Below are 26,608 nucleotides of genomic sequence, written 5' to 3'. Positions count from 1 at the left end.
GGACTAGTAACTTGTAAGGCCTAGCACCTCTTTGATTGTTCCCCTGTATTACTTGTCCTAAAGAACGATGGTTCCTTTAAGATGTGCATGGATTATAGAGCTCTAAATAAAATGACCAATTAAGAATTGGTTTCCAATTCCTTGAATAGATGATATCTTTGATTGTTTAAATGGGTCACCATTTCCAGTCACAGATTTGAAAAGTAGGTATCATCAAGTATGAGTAGTTCTAACTGACATCCACAAAACAGCCTTTAGGACTTCATTTGGTTTGTATGATTATTTAGTAATGCCATTTGGCACCTAATGATCCTTCCACCTTTAACCAGATTATGGAAAGAAATTGTAGAGACCATAGAATATTTACTCGAGTCTTTTTTGATGACGTCCTGATATTGAGCAAGAATGAAGTTGAACATAGTGAGCATTTGAAGACAATGTTGAAAGTCCTGTTAGAATGCCCTGCTAATTAATGAAAAGAAGAGGGAATTCCTTTTAAAGGAAATTAATACCTTGGCCATATCATTTCGAAGAATAGAATCCGAGTGGATCTAGATAAAATAAAGGCAATAGTGGAATGGCTTGATCTGAATACTTCCTAGGAGCTAAGATAATTTCTTGGTATATGCTGATATTATAGAAGATTCAATTGGCACTTCACAGAGATAGCAGCAGCACTACATAAAAGCAGAATAAAATATACAGGGGCTATGGCTACTTTTGCAGCATTAGATTTAATTTTCATTTGGCATAGCATGAACAAAGATAGTAAAAATGTGCCTGGGAATGTTCGTTATGTCAAAAGACTGAGTATGAAAGTGTCAAGTCTGAGGGATGCGTCAGCACCTGCCAAAACCTGAAAGACCTTGGGAATATACAACAATGGACTTTATTACCAGAGTTCCAAGGACAAACGATGATATGAATTATGGTTGATTGGTTTAGCAAATAGTCCCATTTCATTCGTTGGCATGCCTGGACATAGGTTGGGAATCGGGATGCATCATCCACAGTCCATGAAGGAGGCCAGGACAGCTTTAAGAGCGAGAGCTAGAGATGAATATGACCCAGAACGCTTTTTCATCAAAGGATGAAGCATCATGGGATTTTGATTTTTATGTGATACATCAAGAATTGTGCGCGAGGCTTCATTCCTGTTTCAAGTCTTTCTTGCTGTTTGTGCAGCTTGTAAGTTTGTATAATCCTTAAGAAACTAACATTTGTTGCAGTGTTTTGTAGAACTTCTCTGCTTTTCAGTTTTCCAAAGAACTATTGTTATCACAACTTTTAACCAATGAAAATTAATAGCCTAGTCTTACAATGGCTTTTCATTTCTGTACTCCCTTTGAAACTGTTTCAGTTTTATCCATGCAAAAAAGATAGCTCACTTCGAGGATTATGGTCACAAATTTTCATCACGTATTCATTGTGGTCTTCAGGATCTCATTTGCATATGGATTTGGACTTTGTCTGCAGTATTTGCTTCCATTTGTTGAACGAGAACGATTCAATCTTTCTTCAGCATGTAGACTTCATCCAAACAATGATATGTTTAGGGAACAAGAGTCACAGAAGGAGCATCTCACAGCAAATACGTGGCAATGCAACTATTGCAAGAAAGTTTTCCGCTCAGAAAAGTTTTTGGATCAACACTTTGACAATCGACATTATGACATGTTGAATCATGTGTGTATGCGAATTTACATTGAGAGAGAGAGAGAGAGAGAGAGAGAGAGAGAGAGAGAGAGAGAGAGATGATATGATTCTATTGAAGCCGGGTGAGACCCTTCAGGATCTATGGGACTGACGCCCACTATTAGCTAATAGTGGTCTTTTATATCCAGTGAAATAAACACTTACGAAAAGTTGCAATGTAGTGAGTACTGTATCTGCTGTTTTTCCAGTCTTTGTTTGCATTTTTGCATTCCTGGTCATACTAGTGATTGTAGGACATTCCTTTCGGAAAAACATATGGCTATTACCTGCAATATTTCTGTCATGCATTTGTTCATTGCATGACAAGTAGAAGGCATCTGAAGTTGATATGGGTCTCTACCCTCCCATTCCTTCCATCCATATGGGGTCTCTACTCTCCCATGTAATGGTGCCTTGCATTGAACCGGTTCATGCATTGAAATCCCCTGTGAGAATGATTGCATGATCTCTAGAAAATCGAGCTATATCCTCCTCTAATTGTACGAGGGGATCTTCTCGAGATATGTGGCAGTTGTTTTTGTAAATTGGTGATTGCGGGTGTGCAAAGTAGCACACAGTCAACCTCATATTTCTCTCTTTGGCCACTATTCTAACCACATATATTGCCTATGTGGGTCTTCTTTAATGATCTTGATTTTTTTAAACCATGCCATGCTGATCTATTCCACCAAAAACCCGTCCTCCTATGTGTGCTTTTGTGTTCCATAATGATGTTTTTAGAAAACCCTGAATTTTTGGAGATTCATTCCCTCATATGCTCCTATGTGTCCAAGACTAGAAGTATATCCATCTCTGATATACCCTTTTGGCTTTGTCCAAATTCCATCTTCCCATGTCCAATACTTTGATCCTGAGGGTCTCAAGTGCTATGCATGCTTCCCTCCCCCTTTGCCTTTTTCTATTACGACAGCTTTCCCATCCTTCATGCATGCACTTTTGCCTTTTTTTTGCAGTTCTGATTATTTCCGGTTCTTTGATCTTTTCGGAGTATTGACTTCATGTCAGATCATCATTGATCTATATTGAATGTCTGTTGAGACAATGTTTATGATTCAGCACTTTGAGACGAGACTAGTTGTCGTGAAACTTGACAAGTATTTGCCTTGGTTTGTCCCCTTTTCTTCCCACTCTAAAGGCCTCCTACCATTTAGTTTCTGATATATACATTGTATTTTGAAAGAGATTGATGATAACTTTTTCCATGTCCTCATTCATCCTCACTTTCTTTTTTACTCCCACAATCTGAAGATTAATTGCCTTGTCCTGCTGCGCCTTCTGCTCTGAATGTAATTTCATCCGTTTTGCTTTTAACTAGATCAATCAATAGTGCTAATAATGTCTTGTGTTTGTTGCATCAGAGGTTCTGGCCTTTCTCCCCGTGCACTTGTTGCTCATGTTTTCTTCTCCATTTGCTGTTCCATGCTGATAACCTTGGCATATCCCTTCTCTACTTTGATGTCCATTTTCTCTTTCATGAGGATGACCTTGGCATATCCCTTCTCTATATTGATGTCCATTTTCTCTTCCATGATGATGGCCTTGGCATATCCCCTTTCTATCTTACTGTCCATATATAGAATTTTCTGAGCCATCTCATTTATGTTGTCCTTTAACTGCTTGACCTCTTGTATTAGCATATGTTGATCATAGCCTCGTACATCTGTCTTTTAGAGGTCTTGTAGAAAGTGGATAGGGAGACATAATGCTCAGGGCTTTCTTAGGGGTGAACATATCTGCAGATGTCTTTCTACTGTGTGTCTTTCTGCTGAAACTCTGTAACTCTCAGTAGATTTAATGTGTATCTTTTTGCTAAAACATACCTGCAGATGTACTTCTTCTACTGTGTATCTTTCTGCTAAAACATTGTAACTCTCAGTAGATTATTAGTAGTACAGTTTCAGTCGACTCGACAGTATTTCAATTTTTTGTGTGTTCGGTCTGTTTGTAAAACACGTTTTCTAGCTTGTAACTTTACCTTGTGTTTTGAATAGTATCTACCCTTTGCTATTGTGATTCGGAAGCACTTTAGGCAGTCGTGGGCATCTATTGGTCACATCAGAGTGTGATCTTTAAGCAAAGTGTGATTCAGAAGCACTTCAGACAGTCGTGGGCATCTATTAGTAGCACCGGAGCGTGATGTTTAAGCAGCTTCTATGGCTGGGGGTAGGGGGAGGGTTGGCAGGGGAGGGTGGGGGTTTGGGGGGCTGGGATGGGGTGACCCTCTAGGATTTATGGTACAATGACCGCATCAAAATGATAGTGGTAGTTTACATCTAAAAATATGAGAAAAGTTTATATATATGAGAGAGAAATTGTAATGACTTAACTTATGTCCACTGGATACCCAACAAGATCTATGGGACAACAAGAACGTCAAATCTGAGTTAGAACTGTAGCTCTAGGAATACTTATTTAGATTTACATACAAAATACAGCTAGAGGCTAGATATGATCTGACTAGAGTGTGCCATTTTCAAGACCTTTCGACACTCTTGTACTTAATGTTAGGTGTGATTCAAGTTTTTGGGTAGCTGTTGATAGGCTTGGTATGGAAGAAATATGTGAGCTTTATCTTTTATTTCACCAGTTGGGCAATTTTAAAAATTCAGGGAGCTTTCACCATCTACTTCTACTTGAAGGTGATGTGCGCTGGTTCTAATGTTGCATATGAGGCATCACTTGGAGCTTGACGTTTTCTATTTGGGATACTCTTCTATCATTGTAAGGTCTCTAATGTGAACATCACTATCAGAAAGCGCTAATGCATCAATGTCCCATTCAATGGACCCTTTCCTTTGTATGTCCGCCTTAGGACATAGCATGAGCTAGCACTAAAATGAGGTTAGGTCCTAGCACATGATCCATTTAAGGGGTCCCTTACAGTTCATTAACTCTAAGGTTAAGTTTATACCTCATCCAATGTGAGGGTATCCTAAAGTTAGGGACACCCTGTTGATGTATAGATGTTATATGTATGGATGGATATAGAGTATAGAAGGTTGATGACATGGGATCTTTAAGGCATGGGTGTGAAGATTCCTATACACCTTCGTGTTCACGAGGAGAAACAAGGTGTGTGTGATGTGATTCCCTCTGGCATCCCATAATAGAAGAGGCGTCCTTTTGGTATCAGAGCCTGGAAAGAACGAAAATAAGGACAACTGATTTGGGTGTTGTATTATGAAGGACCTAGAGGAGTCTCAGTTCATGAAGATGTTCATAGCAAGGTTGAAGGTGCTCATAGCAAGAATTTGGAGCTCAAAATTGGAGGAGTTTAGACACTGTTGCTGCTGCCCTCCTTGATAAAAACAAAGACTGTGCACTATTAGTTTATATGGTGAACTTCAGAGGAGATTATCTCGAAATACTTGAAGATCTTGCCAGCACATTCGGAACCTGTGAGACAGAGCAATGCATTTCAACAGAGATGGCTCACTGATTGTTTCTAGCAGTTGGAAGGAGACGAATATTTCAAGCTACCTGCAATAGAGAATGGTCTTCTAGTGATTGAAGAAATCCCAGTCGAAACCACAAGCCTGTGACAGGAAAAGCCAGCTGAGCTGTTGGTGTTTTAGCGGCATTCATTAATCGTGATCTGTTGCCGGTTGCCGGTGTCATCCTACAATGGTGGTATTGTTTCCATAGCTTGGAGGAGACTCAGGACTTCCATAACTGGAGGGGCTGCTGACAGATTTTGATCTGTATCTATAATTTGAGGTGGATTCCGAACTGCCATAGCTGGGGGGATTGCTGGCAGGCCCTGTTCGTGGGCAGATAACTTTGACAGAGAGAGAGCTGTTCCGGTTTCTGTGACTAGATTTTGTGTGCTTACGGAACTCTGCTTTGCCGCTCGCATTTCGGTTGCATACGCTCCTTCATATTGACCCTGCTTCACCTGCCCAGAAAACACTTGAAAAGAAGCCACAACCAATCTGGTAGTGCTATTCGGAGATTGAAGCCAGTTATTATCATAGACGCAGTAGCTCAAGCTGATCACAGATGCAACCCTTATTTCTCACGAGGATTCCATCATAGCAATGTTGCCAGCAACCTATTTGGATTCCCTTAGTGCAGACGTATCATTGACAGAGAGCGAGTGAATGCTGTCTAAACTAAACACTGAAATCTCTTTGCTTGCAAAAATACACAGATAATTTTGGCTGTCATGTGCCACAGTGGCAAGAGTTCTAATTGACATGTAGTGGTGATTCTCTTTGTTGAAGGACTAAGGATTTACACAAGTCCTATAGGGAGATCCTTCTCAAATGCATTGTAAACCTTTGAGTGAGGGTGTCATTACACTGAGTTTGAGATTACTTTGAGGGTACCACACATTTCTTCAAGTGGGGGCAGCATTCCACTCTTTGCATCAATATTGCGGGATCACTTTTCCCTCAAGTGAGGCATGCCATTTGTGGCTTGCTTGTGGAATGAACACTCATTGCAACTGATGTAAAGATTTGAGGCCAAGTACAAGATTACTATCTCGTGCTCCATTTTCTTTATTTCAACTTTGCATTGCAAAGGGCATAGTACCCGTGAGTAGCATGGTGGAAGAACTTGCCTTGGGGTAGAACTTCTTTGGAGGGATTCACTTTAAAAATTAGAAAATCGTGTCTTGAGACTGTGAGCAAAAGGGTGTGAGCAAGAAGGAGAGAAACGTAAGTTGTATTGCAAGAGATAGTAAACAACATGCAAAACTAGGGGTTTTGTCAAAGTGATAAAACCCTTACTAATCCAACCATTAACTACTAACTGTAGTTGGGGGAAAAAAACTCTAATGAGGGAAAAGTTCCCCTAACCCAGTTATTAGTCGTACATTGGTCATTGCCATGAATTATGGCAATAATTCCAACACCCCCCTGCAGTGCCAATGTGATGATGTACAATGAAAAGATCAATCACCAAAAGGAGATAAGTTAAGTGCATTGCAGAATGCCTTGAACTTCTCACATGGAAGTGCTTTGGTGAAGATGTTTGCAACATTGTCATGTGTGGAGACATAGATCATACTGATCTCTTCTGCATGCAACTTCTCTCTGACATAATGATAATGAACCTCAATGTGCTTTGTGCGAGCATGAAACATAGGATTCTTGGCAACTGCAATAGCACTCTGACTATTAGTGAGAATAGGAGAAAGACCCTCCAATGCTAGATGAAGATCAGTCACTAAATGACGCAGCCAAACACACTCAGCTTCACATGAGGAGGTAGCCACTGTAGATTGTTTCTTGCTCGACTGCCTTGTGTAATAATCTCCAGCCCAATCTGAGTCACTGTAAGCACGCATTTGCAAGTCACCCCCCCTGGGAAACATCAAGCCATAAGACTTAGTGCCTTGCAAGTAACGGAAAATGCGTTTTACAGCCTGCCAATGCAGTCTTTGGGCTGTGCATATATCTGCTCACTTGTAAAACTGCAAACTGAATATCAGGCCAAGTATTGCATAGATAAATGAGGCATCCAACAGCCTGGCTACGAAGTATGGCATCAACCGGTTCACCTCCATCATACATAGTACGTTTCAGACTTGGCTCCATGGGAGTGGCTATGGGCTTGCAATCATGCATCCTGAACCGATCCAAAAGCTTGTGCACATACTTGGATTGAGACACTATGATGCCACGTCTCCCTTGTATGGACTGGATCCCCAAATAGAAATGAAGCATGCCCAAATTCGACCCAAATTTGACATATCAAATGTGATTCTCAACTCAGCCTTGAAATTTGCAATTATTCCTTCATTAGAACCTGTGAGCAGCATGTCATCTACATAAAGAATGATGACCAAAATATCCCCCCCATCCTTGTTGATGTAGAGGGTACTTTCAGTTGGACTATTAGCTAGATCCTTACTGGTCAGAAAGGCATCAATCTTTGAATACCAAGCTCGTGGAGCTTGTTTCAGCCCGTACAAAGCCTTATTCAGCTTGCATACTTAATGGGCTGCACCTGGCACCTCAAAACTGGGAGGTTTCTTCACATAAACCTCTTCCAACAAGTCTCCATTAAGGAAAGCTGTTTTTATATCCAACTGATGTACATGCCAATCAAAATGTGCAGCCATGGCCACTGTCTTGATAGTAGTCATCCTGGAAGTGGGAGCAAAGGTCTCCTCATAATCAATGCCCTTTTTCTGAGCATAACCTTTGGCAACCAGCCGTGCCTTGTACTTGTCAATAGACCCATTTGGCTTTCGCTTGACATTGAAAACGCATTTGCTACCTATGGCATACTTTCTTGGTGGCAAATCCACAAGATTCCAAGTCTAATTCTTATCAATGGACTGCAACTCGTTCTCCATGGCATTCATCCAATGCACATTATCCTGAGCCTCCTCAAAAGGTTAAGGCTCTTCTTTATCCAAAAGTGTACCAATAAAAACTGAATCCACAAAATGTGACCCCTCTTCATGTCTGGATGCACTACGAGTTCTGCCAGGCAAAGGAGCATCAAGCTTACTCTCCTTGAGAGTTTGGAGTAGCCAATGACGAACTGATTTGGCAGCTTGAATTTCTTTCCTTTCTTGTCTAATCGCATCTTCCACTCCCTGTGGAGGAACGAGATCTCAGCCTGGGGCTGAATCGGGGCATGTGGAATAGTAGGGGCTGGCTGTATATCCTGAATTTCAGAAGGCATATCAGTGGGAGAACCCAAAGCAAGAGGTAATATACCTTTAAAGGCATCATCTGATGTAGAAGAAATGGGCACATTAAATTCAGCTTGTGTATGTGCTGAATTTTCTGAAAAAGTACATCTCTGCTAACGAAAAACTTGCGTGAAGCAGGATTTTAGAGATGGTAACCTTTGCTCTCTACACTATACACAACAAAGATGCACTTAATTGTTGGACAGCTTATGTCGAAACTCAACATGCACATGGGCATATGCAACACATCCAAAGACTCGAAAATGATCCACCAAAGGCTTTTTGCCATGCCAAACTTCATAAGGAGTCTTTGTTCTCAAAGCCTTAGTGGGAGCCTGATTCAAAACGTAGTTGGCACACATGAGCCCGTCAAGCCAAAACCGGCGAGGCAACTTTTTGTTTGTAAGCATGCATCGATCCATTTCCATAAGAGTTCGATTTTTCCTCTTAGCTTTGCCATTTTTGCTGAGGGGTAAGCCTCACTGTAAGCTAATGTGTGATGTCTCTCTCTTTCAAACAAGCCTCAAATTCTTGAGACATATACTCCCCCTCTCTATTTGTGCGTAGAATTTGAACCGTGAGGCCTGTTTCATTCTCAACCTTGGCAACAAAGTGTCGAAAATGATTAAACACATCTGATTTTTTCTTTAAACCATAGACCCAAGTGTAATTTGAGTAGTCATCAATTTGAGATAACCACCCAATGTAGGAGTCCTCATGAGACCACAGACATCATTATGAATGAGCTGTAATTTATGAACAGCTCGTACTGCACCATCCTTCTTGAAGGGAAACCTATGCATCTTCCCAAGTATGCACCCTTCACAAGCATGAGGGGGGGGAGTCTCACAAGGAGGCATAGAATGTTTTTGAAGTGTCATCAAGCTGCCATAACTCATATGCCCATATCTAGCATGCCATAACTCCGCATTCTGCATAGCAGTATTGGGAGAAGAAAGTGCAAGTGCATCATCTAGTCTTTTCTTGAAAACATCAAGCTGAAAAAGACCACGAAACACTGTGCCAAATAGTCTCAAAGCATAGTCATCTTCCCTATCTGGGGCTGCGCACTTGTCATCTTCAAAGACAACCTGAAATCCTCTTTTATTGTGAGAGCACACTGAAAGCAAATTCTTCTTGATTCCAGGTAGATAAAGCACATCATGAATTCTGAAATTGTGCCATCTGTGGCTGTAAGTACAATCTCACCAATGCCACGAACGGAATAAGAAGAATCATTTGCACAAGACCCCCTTTTTCCAGCGGGTAATAGATGCAGAGAATCAAACAAACACTTCCTAGAAGTGATATGTTTGCTCTTGGATAGATTTTCTTTTAGATAATCTTTACATCACAGTAGGTGATTCTTTGTTTCAACAAATTATAGGAATCCCCATGGGCACTAATTGTGCCGTTTTTAAAGCAAACTTTTATCTTTTCACTCATGATTTGAGTTTATGCAACGTCTTATTTCTATCAATACCTGTCCTATCATTTTACATAAGCTTAGCCAAGTTAGGTGTTTTATAGATGACTTATTTGTATCAGATGTTCCTAACTTTCAAGACTTTATGTACAAAGACGCTAGTGCTTTTGGAGAAGGAATCTATCCTCGTGACTCTTGTGAAGTGAACTGCACTTCAAGAGGGGATTCTTGTGTTTTCTTAGATCTTAGACTTTCTCAATCTACCATAGGATTAGAGGTTGATATATACGATAAACATGAACAACCTGAATATAGTGGTTTACACATTATAAAAATGCCTCACATTGACTCAAAACATTTCTGATTTGGCAAAACATGGAGTCATTTCAATAGATTTTCCCGCCTTTGTACAACTAAGGAGTCTTTTATCACTCAATGTAGTAATTTGATCACTTTACTATTACACAAGAGGTATAATCCAAGGAAAAGTACGCACAATTTTAGATATGAAGTCTTTTATCTATGGTGTATCGGCCTTAGGTATGTTTAGAATGATTGAACATAAGCTGAAAAAAAAAAGCGGGGAGCTGAATAGCCCGTTTTTCTTTTAGTTTCAAAAGAGAGTTTGTTTGAGTATGCTTGTGCTTTCTAAGGTAGAAATGTATTTTTGCCTCTTTGTAGTAAACGATACGTAAGTGTAACGGGCCATTTAGATTTTAATCTTTTAAATAAGAGAGAGAGAGAGAGAAAGAAAGAAAGAAAGAAAGTGTATTATTGTCCACTAAAGGCCAAAATGGGCCCATGGGACATCAAGAACTCTGCGTACAAGATAGCACAAAATCAACGTGCCACAAAGAAGAGGCATCGTCGAATATCATCTAAGTGCTACGCAATACAATGCAAGTGAAAGTACATACTGTCAAATCCGAGCCTAAATACAAAGTAAGCTAGATGCAAGGAAACCGCCCCTGGGTGCAAAATGGGGGGATGAGTACAATATGTCAATGCAAAGATACAAGTCCATGTATCACGGAGTCTGAGAACCAAAATAATACTGGAAATCATGTCCATCGACTCTGCCTCCTGCTATGAGAGTACAAATCTGAGCAAAAGTGAGGTGAGCGGCTGGTGGGGCGAGATCTCCATGAGTAAGTCTCCTCCGAAAAGCTGCCATCATCCTGGATCATCTGGAGATGAAGCGGCGAGTACGTCCCCTATGTAACAAGATCCTGCGGCGTCTACAAACCATCTCATATGTACATCCACAGGGTGGAGGCATGTGTCCTGTGTGAGCTCTGACCTCCTCGTGCTCCTCCTGATACCTGTCATCTGGTATAGCGTGTGTCTGAGCTCTATCGGGCTGGGCTCTATCACGCTCCGGTCTGTGCTGATGGTCTCTGAGGTAGTGTCGTCGAAGCATAGTGGCCTCCCTGACATAAAGAGCTAGGCAATGCTGATCCTCATAATCCATCACTCGTGAGAGAGGTCCAAAGCCATCCGTGAAGAGACAGTGGAATCTCCCTCTGATCTCATACTATAGCGGGCATCTGCAAATGAAGTGCTCCTCTGACTCCACCTCTCCCATGGTGCAACAAGGGCAGATCCTGGTCTCTCGGCCTGGATGCCGTCCATCCTCCATGCGTCGCATCCTACCAGCCTCTATCTCGAGCTGATGCGAAGAGACTCTAAGCTGGCCAAGGGCAATCCTCAGTGAGTGGGACATGTGGATACCTGTGTAGCCTGGTGGAATGACAAATCCATCCTCTGAGATCCGAAGGAAGTGGTCACGATATGTGGCCATCTTCGTCGGAAGCTGCGTGGGATACATCCAAGTCGGTACGTATGAAGCTGCAGCAAGTCTGCTCTCGTGACCTGACTAAGCTCGTGGCGAGTCAACTCGAGGGGCATCTATGCTGTATCGGAAGGGAGGCAGTCTATCCATGTCTAGTCCAAGAGATGTGAGCCACCTAGTGAGTCTGAAGTACCAGCAGTATCGGGCCCCAGATCGTGCCAACTCCATAGAAGATGCAAGTGCTAACCATGGCAAGCGAGCTCTGCCTGCTGCTGAGTCTCCAAACTCCCTAACCCTGTGCAAATACATGACCGACTGAAACGCTGCATCCAATGCAAGGGGAGTAGCTCCAAACTCTGCTAGCATGATCTCGTGCGGAACTGTAGCCTTGGCCCTAAGGAGAGAGAGAGAGAGAGAGAGAGAGAGAGAGAGCGTTATTCTAGTTTTTTGGAAGATTTTGTTTCTTGACTTGCTTGTTTATTTTTGCTTAGTCACCTGCTTCCTTTCTTCTTTATTTCTGGTTTGCCTTCTCTTTTGTTTATTTGACGTATTTTAGTAAGCACCGGGTTTGCCCAAGTGACTCCGCGGGTCTTTAGAAACCCAGTAGAGCTGCTTATGCTTGGGCACTGATGATGACATAAGTGTTGCTTTGCTTGCTAAGTATGTCTTTCTTTTGTTTTTCATAAAAGTTTTTGTTTACCTCTTTTTTTCTTCTCTTTCATTTTCTCTTTTATTTTCATTGTAGATTTTTGATCTTTAGCACAACAAAAAAATCTAAATTTGTATGATTGGACTTATTCTAGTCTTACAAAGGTATATATACCAATTATTCAATGTCTTAGTGACATTGAAAGCACATGAATCCTTAGAAGGATCATAACTTCAAGTCAGAAAAGCATAACTTCAAGTCAGAAAAGTATAAGAGTCATCCTCAGAAGTGGCTGTAATATCTGGAGCAACCACCTAAAAATCAAGACTGCAAGTCAGAAAGGCATACTCTTCTTCCACTAAGTTGGTTGAAGCATCACAACCATCATGTGTATGAGGAGCTGAATCTGTGATAGCCATACCAAAATCCTTTTTCTTTTTCTTGGCAATTCTTTTCTTGCATTCCCCGATGTAGTGACCCGGCTTCTTGCAATAATGACAAACACCCTTTCTCTTAGGCTTCTTTGCATCATTCTTAGCCTTGTGAGAAGGCTGTCCAGAATAAGCTTTATGCTGATGTGAAGGTTGATTTGCATGCTGCTTATGCTGCCCCTTTCCTTTGGGCTTGAATTTCGAAAGCATCGTATGTTCACCAGCTTGTGAAGCCATGTTCTTTCTGGTTTGTTCTTCCTGCAACAAAAGTCCTATCAACTCATGAAAAGTGAGAGGGTTGCCACCCCCCCTCAATGACAAATTCAATGAGGTGTGAAAGACAAGATAAGACTCGAAGAGAATTTAGAATGGTAGTGACCATCTCTGAATTTGGAATGATCTCATCAATATTCAACAATTGCTCTCTCAAATCTTGAAGTTTAGTGAGGTGCTCAGACATAGAGGCACTCTCATCCACGCGAGTATGAGTCAACTCTCTCTAAAGGAATGAAACCCTAGCATCATTGTGGGCTGAAAACATACTCTCCAAAATATCCCAAGCTGCCTTCGAGGTCTTGCATGACTGAATGTGCGGAATGATAAACCTTTTGATAGAAAGGAAGATAGCTGAAGGTGCTAGTACATCACGTGAATCCCACTTTTTATGATCCTGTGTAGGAGCCACTGTTGTAGCAGCTGCTGCATTAGCACTTGTCTTGCACCTTGAGCTTGTCCTCTACCCCTTCCTCCACCTTGTTGAGGAGGAGTGGTAGGTGCAACCTCATTCTTTGGCGGTGGTTCATCCCCATTGACATAGTCCCATAAGTGTTTGCCAACTAGGATATCGCAAACCATAAAACTCCATAGGGAGTAGTTGGTACGATCCAACTTATCCTCTTGTGTGAGGACTCCAAACACTTCATTGGGATTGTTTAGGGCCGTTATTGATGCAAACTGCTATTGACTGGCTATTCTTAGCAGTGATCCCTAAACTTAGGTTGCATGCCTACAATAGCTTACTTTACCTGGGGTCCACGCTTTACCCTAAATAGCCTTGCTAATCATGGAATAGCCACACCATTCTTAGGCTAGTTCAATCCATGGGATCTAAACTTCATCCATGCTAGCTTTGGTCTCAACCCTAGGTTAATCCAAACCCCGGTTAGACCACACCCTAACCCTAGATCCAATCCAAGATCCTAGGTTAGCATGGCCTTGACCCAAGATAGTTTGTCCAATCATAGACATAACATCAAGTCTACTTGAAAGTCTTCAAAGACAGAGAGAAAGAGAGAAGAAAGTGATATTAAGCATCTGGAGGAGGCCAAAATGACCTATGGAACCAATGTGTTACAATGATATCCATGATATGCGAATCCCGGTATTGTTTGAATCTTCATCACGTAACCATTTCTGTCGTTTTGCAATTCAGTAGCTCTCTCAATCACTATGCTGCTCTCTCTCTCTCTCTCTCTGTGTGTCTCTCTCTCTCTTGCACAACACTAGGGCCCAGAACCAATAGGCTGGACCCCCCCTCGAAAGGTCTTTATTTCAGAGAAAGGAGAGTACAAGACTTCTCAGCTCCTAGCTCCAGGCATGCAACCTAAGTTTAGGGATCATTGCTAAGGTTATGGGGATTTTAGGGATATTGATGCAAACTGCCCACTTCTGAAAAAACAGCCAATCAATGGCTGAAAATGCAACAGCCCACAAGCATAGATTCACTTGAATCTCTGCTAGATCTCTCTACAAAGATCCAATCCAAGATCCTGGGTTAGCATGGCCTTGACCCAAGATAGTTTGTCCAATCATAGACATAACATTAAGTCTACTTGAAAGTCTTCAAAGACAGAGAGAAAGAGAGAAGAAAGAAAGTGATATTAAGCATCTGGAGGAGGCCAAAATGACCTATGGAACCAATGTGTTACAATGATATCCATGATATGTGAAACCCGGTATTGTCTGGTTCTTCATCATGTAACCATTTCTGTCGTTTTGCAATTCAGTAGCTCTCTCAATCACTTTGCTGCTCTCTCTCTCTCTCTCTCCCTCTCACAACACTAGGGCCTAGAACCAATAGGCTGGATCCCCCCTTGAAATGTCTTCATTTCAAAGAAAGGAGAGTACAAGACTTCTCAGCTCTAGGCTGAACATACCAAAAATCATATGAGAAAATAGTTTTTAAAGCGTTCTTGGCTCATGATTTGGCAACAAGTCACTTGTCAATATTCTATCTACTTGCTAAATTACATGCCAATGATATGGCAGCTCTAGGGGATTTTAGGCATGGGTTCACAAGCTGATGTCAATATCTCTTTGTAGGCAGCCTTAGCCTCTCTTAAAAATAGGGCATTTTATCCCTCTTGATACTTGCAACAACATAATGAAGTCCATCACCATGGTACCCATTAATTGTTAGCGCTGGCATGCAAAATAAGACTCGAGACTATTCCTAGTCACTATGGGCGTCCCCACCAACACATGTGCGCACATAACATAGAAATACTCTGGTTGACCGAGGTCAACCCTTTTGATCTTAATTAAGGGGCTTTGACAGAGGGTTAAGGTGCCTTAATTAAAGCCAAAATCTCTTTGACCGGAGTCGAAAGTATCTTGGTTGACCAAAGTCAACCCTCCTTGGCTAAAGCCAAGCTTTGTTGGTCGAAGCCAGTACTCTTTGATAGAAGCTAGCTCTGAAATGCTTTGGTTAACCATAGTCAACCCTCTTGGCCTAAGTCAAGTCTCTTTAACCAAATCTAGGCTTACTTAACCGGAGTTAAGTATCTTTGACCACTCGTTGACCACAGTTGCACAGGGGGTGCAATAACTCCTTGCTGTCTGAAAACTATAGACTGAAAATTATTACCTTGATTCGGACTTAGAGATCTTTCCCCATGAGGCATATTTACTAGACTGTCTACTGTATCCTTTGCCTAGTCTGCTGAACTTGCACCAAGCCAACCACAGGCTCACCTCTTGAAGAAGTTAGGTGGATCCCGCCAATGGAACCATGAAACCAGCCTTCACTAATCAAAGGGTGGGAGAATCCACTTTAACCATAGCATACACAGTAGGTAATCAAATTATTAATCAGGATAGATTAAATCACAGGGAGCTAGAGCTCTCCTACTCAGAAAAGAAACAAAGACATTGATTGGCCCCAAACACTGGCGCCCCTTGTGGTATTTCGTTAATATTCAGAGGTTTCCTGAAAGCTGCACCATAGGCAAACCATTGCCCACAAACTTCCAATATCATGCACACCCTGCAATTCCTGCTCAACTTTATATGGCGAATATGCATCCAATCACTAGGCAATCACGCATCCTTCATTCGATCAAGCATGCAACACATCCCAAAGGCATAAACTCTCTCTTTGTCCTTTGCACCTGCACAACCAAGTGCCCAACCAGCCAAGCACGGCTAAATAGTTGCAAAAAAGACAAGGACAGCCAAACTCTGGCACAACCAACCAAGGAAACCTTTTCAAAACAGTTCGTTCCAATCTATAGGCAACCCGGGCACTGCCCATAAATCAGCCTTCCCTTGCCTGGAAACAATACCAAAAGTAATAACCAGCCCACAGCCAGTTCGGGAACGGCAAAAGTAGGCAAAAACCAGCCTTCCTCTGCCAGGAATCCTCAGAAAACAAGTCGTTTGGTCTGGAAAACCCTGAATCCTGCAAGGAACCGATGATTCGATTCTGGAACAGCCTGAAAGCAAGATAGAATAGGTCGCCCCACCTAGAAAAGGTCCAAAATCAGCAGCAGCTAACAAAAATCAGCCAGAAATCAAATTGTCTTGCTTCCTACAGCATGCCTGCAACCCGGAAAGCAACAAAAACAAACTGATCTAGAGGCGCTTGGCACTAAAACAAATTTCTTTTTCAAGATTTTGGCAGCCCTGGCAGCCCACCAACAGCCCATAGAGACTGCCCTGGTAGTCAAAAATCAGCAAGGCGATGTGATTGAATAGCCTGGAGCACTTTCCCAGCCTGTGACTTGCCTCTCCTTGTTCTTTTGTGGTCCAAAAAACAGCCCTGACAGCAAATTATGACTTTTATGCTTGCTTTTTGGCCTCTTGCATGCCAAATAAGTGTCTTGTGCTGATTTTAGAGTCCCGTGCCGAAAATAGCAATTTTTAATTGCACCACTCTTTTGCCCCTTTGTTGCACACACTGGTCCTAGGAATTAATTGCCTAGTAATTGGCCTGCATAGTCATAGTTTCCAGGGGCCCACTAGGAATTTTAATTCCCTAAGTCCCGCACACGTGGCTAGACTTCCGCGCCCCAAATGTCCAAGGCAGTCACACATAAACTACGAGAGTCGCAAATCAAAATTCCCATAAATTCACGTCCTCGTGACATCTTAGCTCTCCTCAGTGGTGATCGCCAGAGATGAGACATCACCCTTGACATATCACATTGGATCCAGCGATTGAGGAGACCACGTCCTCCTCCACAGCGCGAGGCAGCTCGACAGATGCAGATCCGGGATATCTTCATAGCACATCGGAGAGCTACCACGGTGCTGGGTTTCGGCTTTTGAGTCTTAGACCTCAGCTCACATTTGAGCTTAGATTTGAGTTTTTTTGTTTGAGCTTTTGAGCTCTGTACTTTAGCATAGCACTCGGCAAAAGGGCCTTAGCGTACCCTTCACTTTTGCTTCAGCCCCATGAGGCTTGTATGAGCTATCTTTTTTCTAGTGTTCTTTCTTGCATTGGCCCGCAAAGTCTTCTGAGGACGTTAATATTTCTTTCTTTTCTTTCTCTCTCTCTCTCTCTCTCTCTCTCTCTCTCTCTCTCTCTCGTACATCACTAGGGCCTGGGCTGGAGGGAGCAGCAGCTGTAGTAGTAGTAGTAGTAGTGGTTGGAGGGAGGAGGAGGTGGCTGGAGGGAGGAGGGGAGGAGGAAGAGGAGAGGGGAGGGCCTACGGGGGGAACCCTGTAGGGGGGAAGGAGGTTGGGTGGAGGCCCGCGGGGGAGAGCAGTAGCCCACGGCAGGATGGAGAGGAGCAGCTCGTCGGGGGGGGCATCTCGCGAGGCAGGGGATGCAAGGTGGAGGAGGGAGAGGCTCGCGGGGAAGAGGCAAAAGCCCGTGAGGGGGCAGGGAGACAGGGTGGAGAAGGGAGAAGCAGCCTGCCGGGGCAGGGAGGCTAGACGGAGGGAGAGGCCCTCGGGGAGGGGGCACCAGCCCATGAACGAGGTAGGAGCAGGTGGATAGAGGAGAGGCTGAAGCTAGGAGGGAAAGGGAGAGCTAAAGAGGGAGCAGTAGAGGGGAGAGCTAGGGAGGGAGCAGGAGAGTGAGAACCGGGAAGGGGCAGTAGTTCACCCATCCATGATTATTTTGAATTGGTTTGTTCCGAAAATTATGTCATTTCTTGGGACTTATTTCTCATATGTGTTTGGAGAGGTAGGGTTGTAGATCTTGATGTCGGTTAGGCATTCTCTACTACCATCTACATTGACAGCCAAAGTGATTTGGCTATTGCAGACAATCATGTCTTTCGTGCATGTACCAAGCACATAGAGGTTCACTATGATTATGTTCAGCAGCGAGTGTCAGCTGGAGACATATAGTCATCCTATGTTCTGATAGAGAATAACGTAGCAGATCTCTTCATGAAGGCTCTACCACGACCTAAGTTTGAAGCTTTTCGACAACCTTTATACTCGGTACTTTTTGTTACACGATTCTGCTTTCCTCAGCCATCCCATGGAGGGGGGTTTGTTGCCACAGTCCATGGTATGAGCCTTGTAGGCTAGCTAAGACCAATTAGTACAATTAGTATTAGTCCAGCTAGAACACTCAAGACATTTAGTCCGGAGTTGGTTGGGCCATAAGGTGGCTCTTGTACTTTGTTCATTATCGATTTGCAAGTGTACTCCATTGCTTTCCAGCTTCATTGCATTCCACATTTTATGCTCATTGTGCTTCCCACTCAACAATGTCTGAGTCGAGAAGATCATGCAGAGAAGTACATCATGATTGTCTCTGCAAAGGGCACACATAGCCTAGCAAAAAGGGCAGCCAGGCAAAGTGCCGTCAGTGCAGCCAAAAAGGAAATCCCATTGATCGAGTTGCCAATGGCCAAACGCAGAAATATTGATATGAGTGACTAGAGATCTAATCATAAGAGCCCAAGGCTGATCACCTTGCAGAAATTGCAGCAACATTTTCCCCCTGTGGGCAAGGATATGCATGTGAATATCCGTGATGGTCAATCCACCATGCATCTCGGGAGAACAAATGTGATGCATTGAAAGCAGCCTGAGACTTTTTCTGCCATGTTTGGATCGCCAGAAGATTTCCATAAAGACAGACATGAATAAGATTTGCCTTAGTGAACATGATCAATGGCAAGTAAAATTGAATATATGCCACAAGGATGGACTGCACTATTCGAAGACAAACGTGCAAAGGTCAGGTTGCGAGTTTCCAATACTCAAGCTTTTTCCGAAGCTTAGCCAAAACCCCATCAGTTTGTTGTTGGCGAGTAAGTTTCCACCCCAAAGGGTAACCAAGATGACGAACAAACTGAGTGGGTGAAATGATATCCCCGAGCCATAAGAGACTATGCCAGTCTTTGGAATGCAAAGGGAGCAGCTTAGACTTCTGAAAATTAACATGAAGACCAGCTGCCAAACCATAAACAGAGAGGGCTTGCATCAAGGCACCAAGATCATGGGGCGTATTCTTCGGGGTAAAGAAAGAATCATCAGCATAAGCTTGAGTAACCATGCTGCGATTAGCATCCAATTCCAAGCCATGAAGTGATCCTGTAGCCACAAGATGATCAATATATTGCAGCATAGGATGAGTAGCAATGGCATACAGTAAAGCACTGAGAGGGCATCCCTAGCGGATATGCCCAGAAAGAATGCAAGCCGCATTGCTATCTTTGTAAAGCCAGTAAATAACCTACTGCATTTTTGGTCCAAACCCCAAAGCTCGCATAGTTTGCGAGATGAAATCCTATGGAACTGTGTCAAAGGCTTTTGCAATATCTACCTGCAAGAGTAGAACATCTTGCTGGGTGTATTTGGCACATATTCAATCCCAATATAAGCATTGGCAATGTTATCTGTGATATGGCGACCTGGAACAAAGCCATATTGGGAGGGATGCAACCCATCATGCAAATAACCTTTAATACGATCAACCACCATTTTGGCAATGATCTTGTAAATGACTGGCATGAGCGTGATTGGCCTCCAATCACCAATTGAATCACATAGCTGCTTCTTTGGAATCAGCTTGAGAGGACCCTTTTTCCATGACACATGCATTTGCTGATTTTGCCATGCTGCATTTACCATTTGCAGCAAGGTGAATTTAAGAAGATTCCAGAAAGCAAGAAAGAATTCAACAGTGAGACCATCCCATCCCGGAGATTTCCATTTGCCACAGGATCTCAGTGCATCAGACAATTTCCTTTCAGTGAAGGGATGTTCAAGTTCCAAAACTTGAGCATCAGACATAATTGGATGAACATGCTGCAAAAGAAGCTGACGTGCAGACACGACCTGAGGAGAAAGAGTATCCACATGCCAAAAATGAGTGGAGAAGTGCTGCACACATAAATCAGCAAGCTCTGAACGAGATGTTGACCAAGAACCATTAGGCATCCGGATCCGACAGATATTGGCAGCCTGTCTTTTGTAGTGTAAGCTCTTAAAAAATTGCTTGGAAGAGCAGCCTTCATTCAGAAAAGCCCGTTGTCTAGATCGGGTTTCCCATTGAGCAAGCTTTCTGCGATCATTGGATTGAAGAGAGAATTGAGCCTGACATAAGAGCATGCTTTCCTCTGAAGACAAAGGGCGAAGATGAGCAAGCTCTGTCAAACTCTGACAAGTAAATTTGGCATGTGCTACAGTCTCCCTTGTGGCTTGCATATAGGATTTGCCATAATCCCGAATAACTGCTTGCATCTGAGCAACAAAAGCCTGCCAGGCATAATCCAAACCAATGTGTATCTGACAAGAGAGAGGTTGAATAGCATCAGAGACCAAGGCTTTAAAGTCAGCATGCTCTAGACAACTATTATTAATCAGCAAAAGCCTTTGGCAAGGCAATCTGTCAGTGGGAAATTCATGTAAGGAAAGCCTCAACAAAAGAGGAGCATGATCCGAATGTGTGAAAGCATGATCAACCCAAAATTGACAAGTAAAGGCATCAGAATGCTGTGGATCAACGTGATACCATCTGTCCAAGCGTGCCCAATAAGAAGATCGAGCATTATGCTGAAAGGTATAGCCCGGAAGCATGGGTTGTAATTCCTTTCAGAGATCAACCAGGCGCAATTGAAGCAAAAAATCAGACCATGCTTGTGTTTCAGAGGCCAACATATGAGTGTGGCGTGAGGGGTTGTCACCCGATTGAGGGGCATTATTAAAGTCACCACAAATGAAGGCATGTTGTTGCCATGGATAGCTATGCATGGCAGCCCAGATCAAAGCTCTATCACAAGAAGATTGGGGGGCATAAAGCGATGCAAATTCAAAAATTTCCCCTTGAACAAGGCATTGAACAACAATCTATTTACCATGGCAATCATTGAGAGCCACAACAAGTTGAAGGTCGTGCTTTACCAAAAAAGCCACACCAGAAAAGTGCTCTCTAGCATAGAAGATATCATAACCAGCAAAATGGCCTATCTGACCAGCATACATATGCTGATTATGCTCTTGCAAAGCAACTATATCAGGCTGCAATTGGCTGTTATACATCCAGACGAGTTTCCATTTGCGACCATCACACATTCCGTGTACATTGAGAGTAACACACTTCAGATGATCAAGCATATTTACAGTTATGGGACAGATATGTACAGCAACTAATGGGCTGTCTACGTCTGCATTTCCACCTCTAGGCCTCTGCCTTGGGATGAAGCATCAGCCTGAGGAGAGGACAAAAGTGTAGCAACTTCCTCTTCAGGAAACAAGGTCCGATTTGTAGTCACAGCAGCCCAGGTCAAGCCAACACCAGAGTTTTCAGCAGGTGTTTTTCCATGAGAGGATGCACCACTCCAAGTCCGAGAAGGCAAAGGTTGCCTGGGGGAGATCACTTGCGAGGAGTTTGCCAGCTGTCAGTCAAATTTTTGTCCTTCCCCTGAGGTGGAGAGGACAAAGGCATAGGAAGAGAAGCATTACCATTTGAGACAGCCGGGGCTTTGCCTTTGTCTTGAACAGAGAAAAACTGTTTGACCCCTTTCTTTTTGACCACAGAAGAGACATTTGCATTTCAAAAGCTGAACCATTTCAGCTTGCACTGGCATCCGTGGAGCTCGGGAAGGGCATTGTGAAGCCATGTGCCCGAATTGCTTGCATTCAAAGCAAGCACCTGCAAATAGCCCCCACTTGAGCTTGTAAAAGGCACTCCCCATGGAAACATTATTCACAGTAACCGAATATGAAGCTAGAGTGGGATGATCTGTGTCCCACAAAATGTAGAAGCGATTTGAATTTCCATTGGGTCGTGGTGGACATACCACCTTACTGAGGGAAGCTGCAATTTTAGGTAGAAGAGAAGACAAACATTGAGGAACATCCACAACTTCTACCCAAACAGGGCAACGATGCCAAATCAATGCTTGATAATCTCGGGTGGGAGACCAGGGCAAGACATGGGCCATCTGCTGGCCATAGAAGAGAGGAGAGTGCTCCAGCAAAACCCGACGGTGCTTCTCATCAGCCATGATGATCTCAAAAAAAGCCCCTCGTTGCATAATGAACTTTTTTGACATAAGAACCACCCAGGGTTCGAGTCAACCAATTCCCAACATTTGCTGCAGTAGACACCCGTTCTGGGAAGAAAATTATAATGGCATGCTTTGCATACTCCTTAACTGGATCAAAGATATCATCCACTTCCACCATAATGCGAGTGGTGGGAAGTGGATCTTTCCAATCCTTGCGGGTGTCTTCAAACCCTTCATGCATAACCTCATAAATAAGTTGAGCCTCAGCAGAGTCATGAAGGGAATCATCTGAATCCATCACCTGTTTTTGTTTCTTGTTGGAAACCAACTTGTCTTTGTGAAAGGTTTTCTCATAGGAATAATCCGCCATTTGAGTCAAGGAAAAGTAGATACAAGGAACAAATTGGAAGGCTTGGAAGCAGCAAGGCTTTACAAAGAGGAAAGCACAGCAGCAACAGAAACTGTACGGACAACCTGACAGTACGGACTTGATAGTATGGACCTGAGAGTATGGAAATCTCTGATAGTACGGACGAAAATCTCTGACAGTACGGACGGAAATGACGCTGACAGTATGGACAATACAGAACAAAACGAAACTGTACGGATTAGAAACGGATGCACAACAGGACCTCAAAGGCGTCAAACGACGGGAGAAACAAGCAACTGTAGCGTGGGAGCACGTGGGCTGGCGCGGGAACCAAAAATGGGAGCAGGAAGCCCTAAACAAAGGGTGCGCAGGGTGCTGGCTGCAAGCAGGTCTCCTCCATCACTCCTTGCACCACCACCTCTCTCTCTCTCTCAACACACTACTAATCGAACACACACACACTTTTTTTTTTTTTTTTGGTGAAACCAGTAACTATATTATTAACATGAAATCAATGTACATGATATTAGACTCCAAAAAGGAGCCTAATGGAAAAACTCAAAAACAGTCAGAAAACACTTTAAGACTAGTGGCATCCAAGTCCCTCGCAACATAACTATCATATAAAGATTGCTTGAGGGACATTCTAAAGAAAGCATATGCCTGAGGAAACTGTTGTCCCATCCTAGAGTGCAATCTCTGTGTCCAAATAGTCCATAGTACCCAAAAACGAGCCCAGTGAAAGAAAAGGAGGAAGGGAGACATCTGAGATGAGAAGCATCCAAACATCCAGAAGAGTTTCCCGAATCTGACAGAGGGAAACCAAAGCCGCAGCAGGTGAGAGACATGAGTGATCAATATCCGAGAGTGCGGGCAAGACCATAACAAATGGGGAACTATCTCACGGGGATGAGAGCAACGGGGGCAAGAAGAGGAAGCAATGCGACGTGCTGCCAATTTCACCCCAACGGAAAAAGCTCCCACTATACATCTCCAAAGGAAAAGCCTCTGTTTCAATGGCAATTTACCTTTCCAAATTTTCTTGAGTTGTGATTGCCACCAAGATAAGGGCCTATCCAAATTCCAAAGAGTGTTGGCATGCTTATCAATCCATGGCGGTGGAAGAAGAAATCTGTAGACCATCAAGGAGGCCAGATTATGCATTGAAAGTGAACATGAAGCGGGAGATAAGGAAGTCAGATTCCAATCCAGTAAGCTGTCCTGTACAAGCAGTGGAGGAACAGGAACAAATGGCTGCAACATAATTGTAAGTGTTCTCCAAATGGGTCTATGATGCAGACCCAAGGGGAATGTCCTGCAAGCTTGTGGAAATGAAAGCACATAACCATGTTGATCCACAACATCTCCGACAAATCTTATGCCCAATTTCATAAGATTATATGCTTTAATAGGTGCCTGTAAAGCAAGAGGTGATTCAAACACCTTGCTCCAATGGATGCTTTCCAAGCGAAGAGAATTACCATGACGGGAGGAGGCACCTGACCATTTAGCATAAGAGAGAATTCTCTTCCAATCATGAATAAAAGCAGTAGAAACAGGACAACCAGGAATTTTCCCCTGAAATGTGGTCATGACTGCTTCCCAGTGATCTGTAATCCAATGCCCATATGCATGGGACGTCATGTTTCCACACATTGCTGCTAACATAATAGCCCATGGCTGTTTTTGCTGAAAAAAATCAGCAATCATAGTGCCTTTTCTTGCTAACATATGAAACTGAAGATTGAGAATATTCAGTCCCCCATGAGTCTTAGGAGAACAAACAGACTGCATGGGAAGTAATCGCAAAGCCTTTTTGTGAGATTTGCTTTTCCAAAATATCTCCATAGCCTGGGACATATAGGAAGCCAAATGCTTAAAAGACCAGGGAAGAAGAGGCAAATAAAATTGCACATATGCCATAATGATGGACTGCACTATCCGAAGTCGAACATGTAGAGGCCAAGTGGACAAATGCCAGTATTCCAGCTTCTTGTTAATCTTTTGAAGCACCCATTTGAGCTGTTGTTGAGGGGTAATATTCCAGCCAATGGGATACCCTAAATGCCTCACAATAGTATGGGAAGAGATAATGTTGCCTGGTCAGAGAAGTACATGCCAATCAGCTTCTTTCAATGCTAGAAGATTCGATTTCTGAAAGTTAATATGCAGTCCAGCAGCTATGCCAAAATCATTCAGAGTCTGCATCAAATGAGAGAGGTCACTTTGAGAATTCCTGGGCATGAAATATGAATCATCAGCATATGCCTGAGCAAGAAATGGCTGTGCCCCTGGAATTTGCAAGCCATGAAGCTGCCCTGTATCTGCAAGGTGGTCCATATGCAACAATAACGGATGAGTAGCAATGGCATACAGTAACGAACTAAGAGGGCAACCCTGTCTCACTGAGCGGGTCATAGTCCAGGTTCTTGACAACCCACCACCAAGTAAACACTGCGCAGTGGCATGAGAAAAGAACCAGTAAATAATATGGACCAACCGAGGGCCAAATCCCAATTTATGCATAGTCTGAGAAATAAAATCCCAATGGACAGTATCAAATGCTTTCGCAATGTCCACTTGCAGAATGAGAACATCTTGTTTGGAATATTTGGCATATTCAATTGCAAGCAAAGCATTGGAGATATTGTTAGTGATCTGCCTTCTGGGAACAAACCCATACTGCCTGGGATGAAGTCCTGCTTGCAAGATAAATCGAACTCTGAGGACAATCATTTTGGCAATGAGTTTGTAAATGACTGGCATAAGAGATATGGGCCGCCAATCAGCCATTGTCTCACACAACCTTTTTTTGGGGATCAATTTGACAAGGCCATGTTTCCAAGAAGGAGAAAGAGATTGTTCTGCCCAAGCATGATTGATCATAAGAATAAGAGTATTCTTGAGATCACCCCAAAATGCGCGGAAAAATTCAACAGTCAATCCATCCCAACCAGGAGAGCTGCCTTTACGTAAATGACAAAGCATCATCCAGTTCATTAAGCTTAAAGGGCTGCTCCAATGCATGAGTCTGTTCCCGAGACAATATAGGCTGAACATGCATAAGAAATTGAGACCTAGCTGCATTCACTTGCATCGAATGATCAAGCTGAGGAGAAAAGAGATGCTGGAAATGACTAGAGCATTGCGATTCCAATTCTGATTTGGAGGTGGTCCAGGTGCCATCATCTTGCCTGATCCTGCAAATATCCTCCTTTCGCCTATCTGCATGCACAGTATAATCCTGATGTTCATGATGCTTGTATGGCAGTTTCAGATGTTCGTGATGCCTGGTTCTTTGATAGTGGTGCTAGCAAGCACATCACTTCCTTCAGGAAGTTATTCAGCTCATTGGAGCTTACATCTAAGGGGGGCAGTGTCACATGTGCCAATAATGCATCATATACCGTCAAAGGTATAGGGCAAGTTGCTCTTACTTCTGTCTCTGGTGGTATTGTCACTCTAGAGCATGTGCTTTATGTTCCAGGCATTTGTAAGAACCTCATTTCTATTTCAGCCATTGCTACATGTGGCTTTCAGGTTATTTTTGATGGCGTGAGGTGTGCAGTGTATGATGTTACACATGCCTCTACCCTGGTTTTGACTGGACATTGTCTAGCAGTCTTTATAGAATGCTTATGCTTTTAAAGAAGGCTTTGGAGGAGCAGCCCTTATCCAAAAGGGGTTTCATGCGAGCTCGGATTTGCCACTTCTTTAATTTGCGAAGATCATTTTGATGGATGATATGAACCGCATAAGCACAAGAATCCTGCTCAGAGGAGGTGAGCTGCCTATGAGAGCTGATTACATCCATCTGTTGCTTGTGAGATTGAGCCCATTTCAGCTTGAGCCTGAGGTTTCCCATGTAACTCCG

The 26,608-nt window shown here is 43.1% G+C and overlaps 1 protein-coding gene across 1 annotated transcript in view; it reads left to right on the top strand.

Annotated features, from left to right (window-relative positions):
* The window catches only part of LOC147879698 (uncharacterized), a 109,912-nt gene that overhangs the window by 53,164 nt on the left and 30,140 nt on the right, over positions 1 to 26,608 (top strand). Inside the window, exon 3 of the mRNA XM_087371868.1 lies at positions 1,477 to 1,686. Within this exon, the coding sequence (XP_087227994.1) occupies positions 1,477 to 1,686 (210 nt within the window). The remainder of the gene's footprint in view (positions 1 to 1,476; positions 1,687 to 26,608) is intronic.

Source organism: Dipteris shenzhenensis, chromosome 33, assembly GCF_047967505.1.
Source record: "Dipteris shenzhenensis isolate YYH24624 ecotype China chromosome 33, Dip_SZ_1.0, whole genome shotgun sequence".
In the NCBI taxonomy this organism is placed as follows: Eukaryota; Viridiplantae; Streptophyta; class Polypodiopsida; order Gleicheniales; family Dipteridaceae; genus Dipteris; species Dipteris shenzhenensis.
This window is presented reverse-complemented; position numbering and strand designations above follow the sequence as displayed.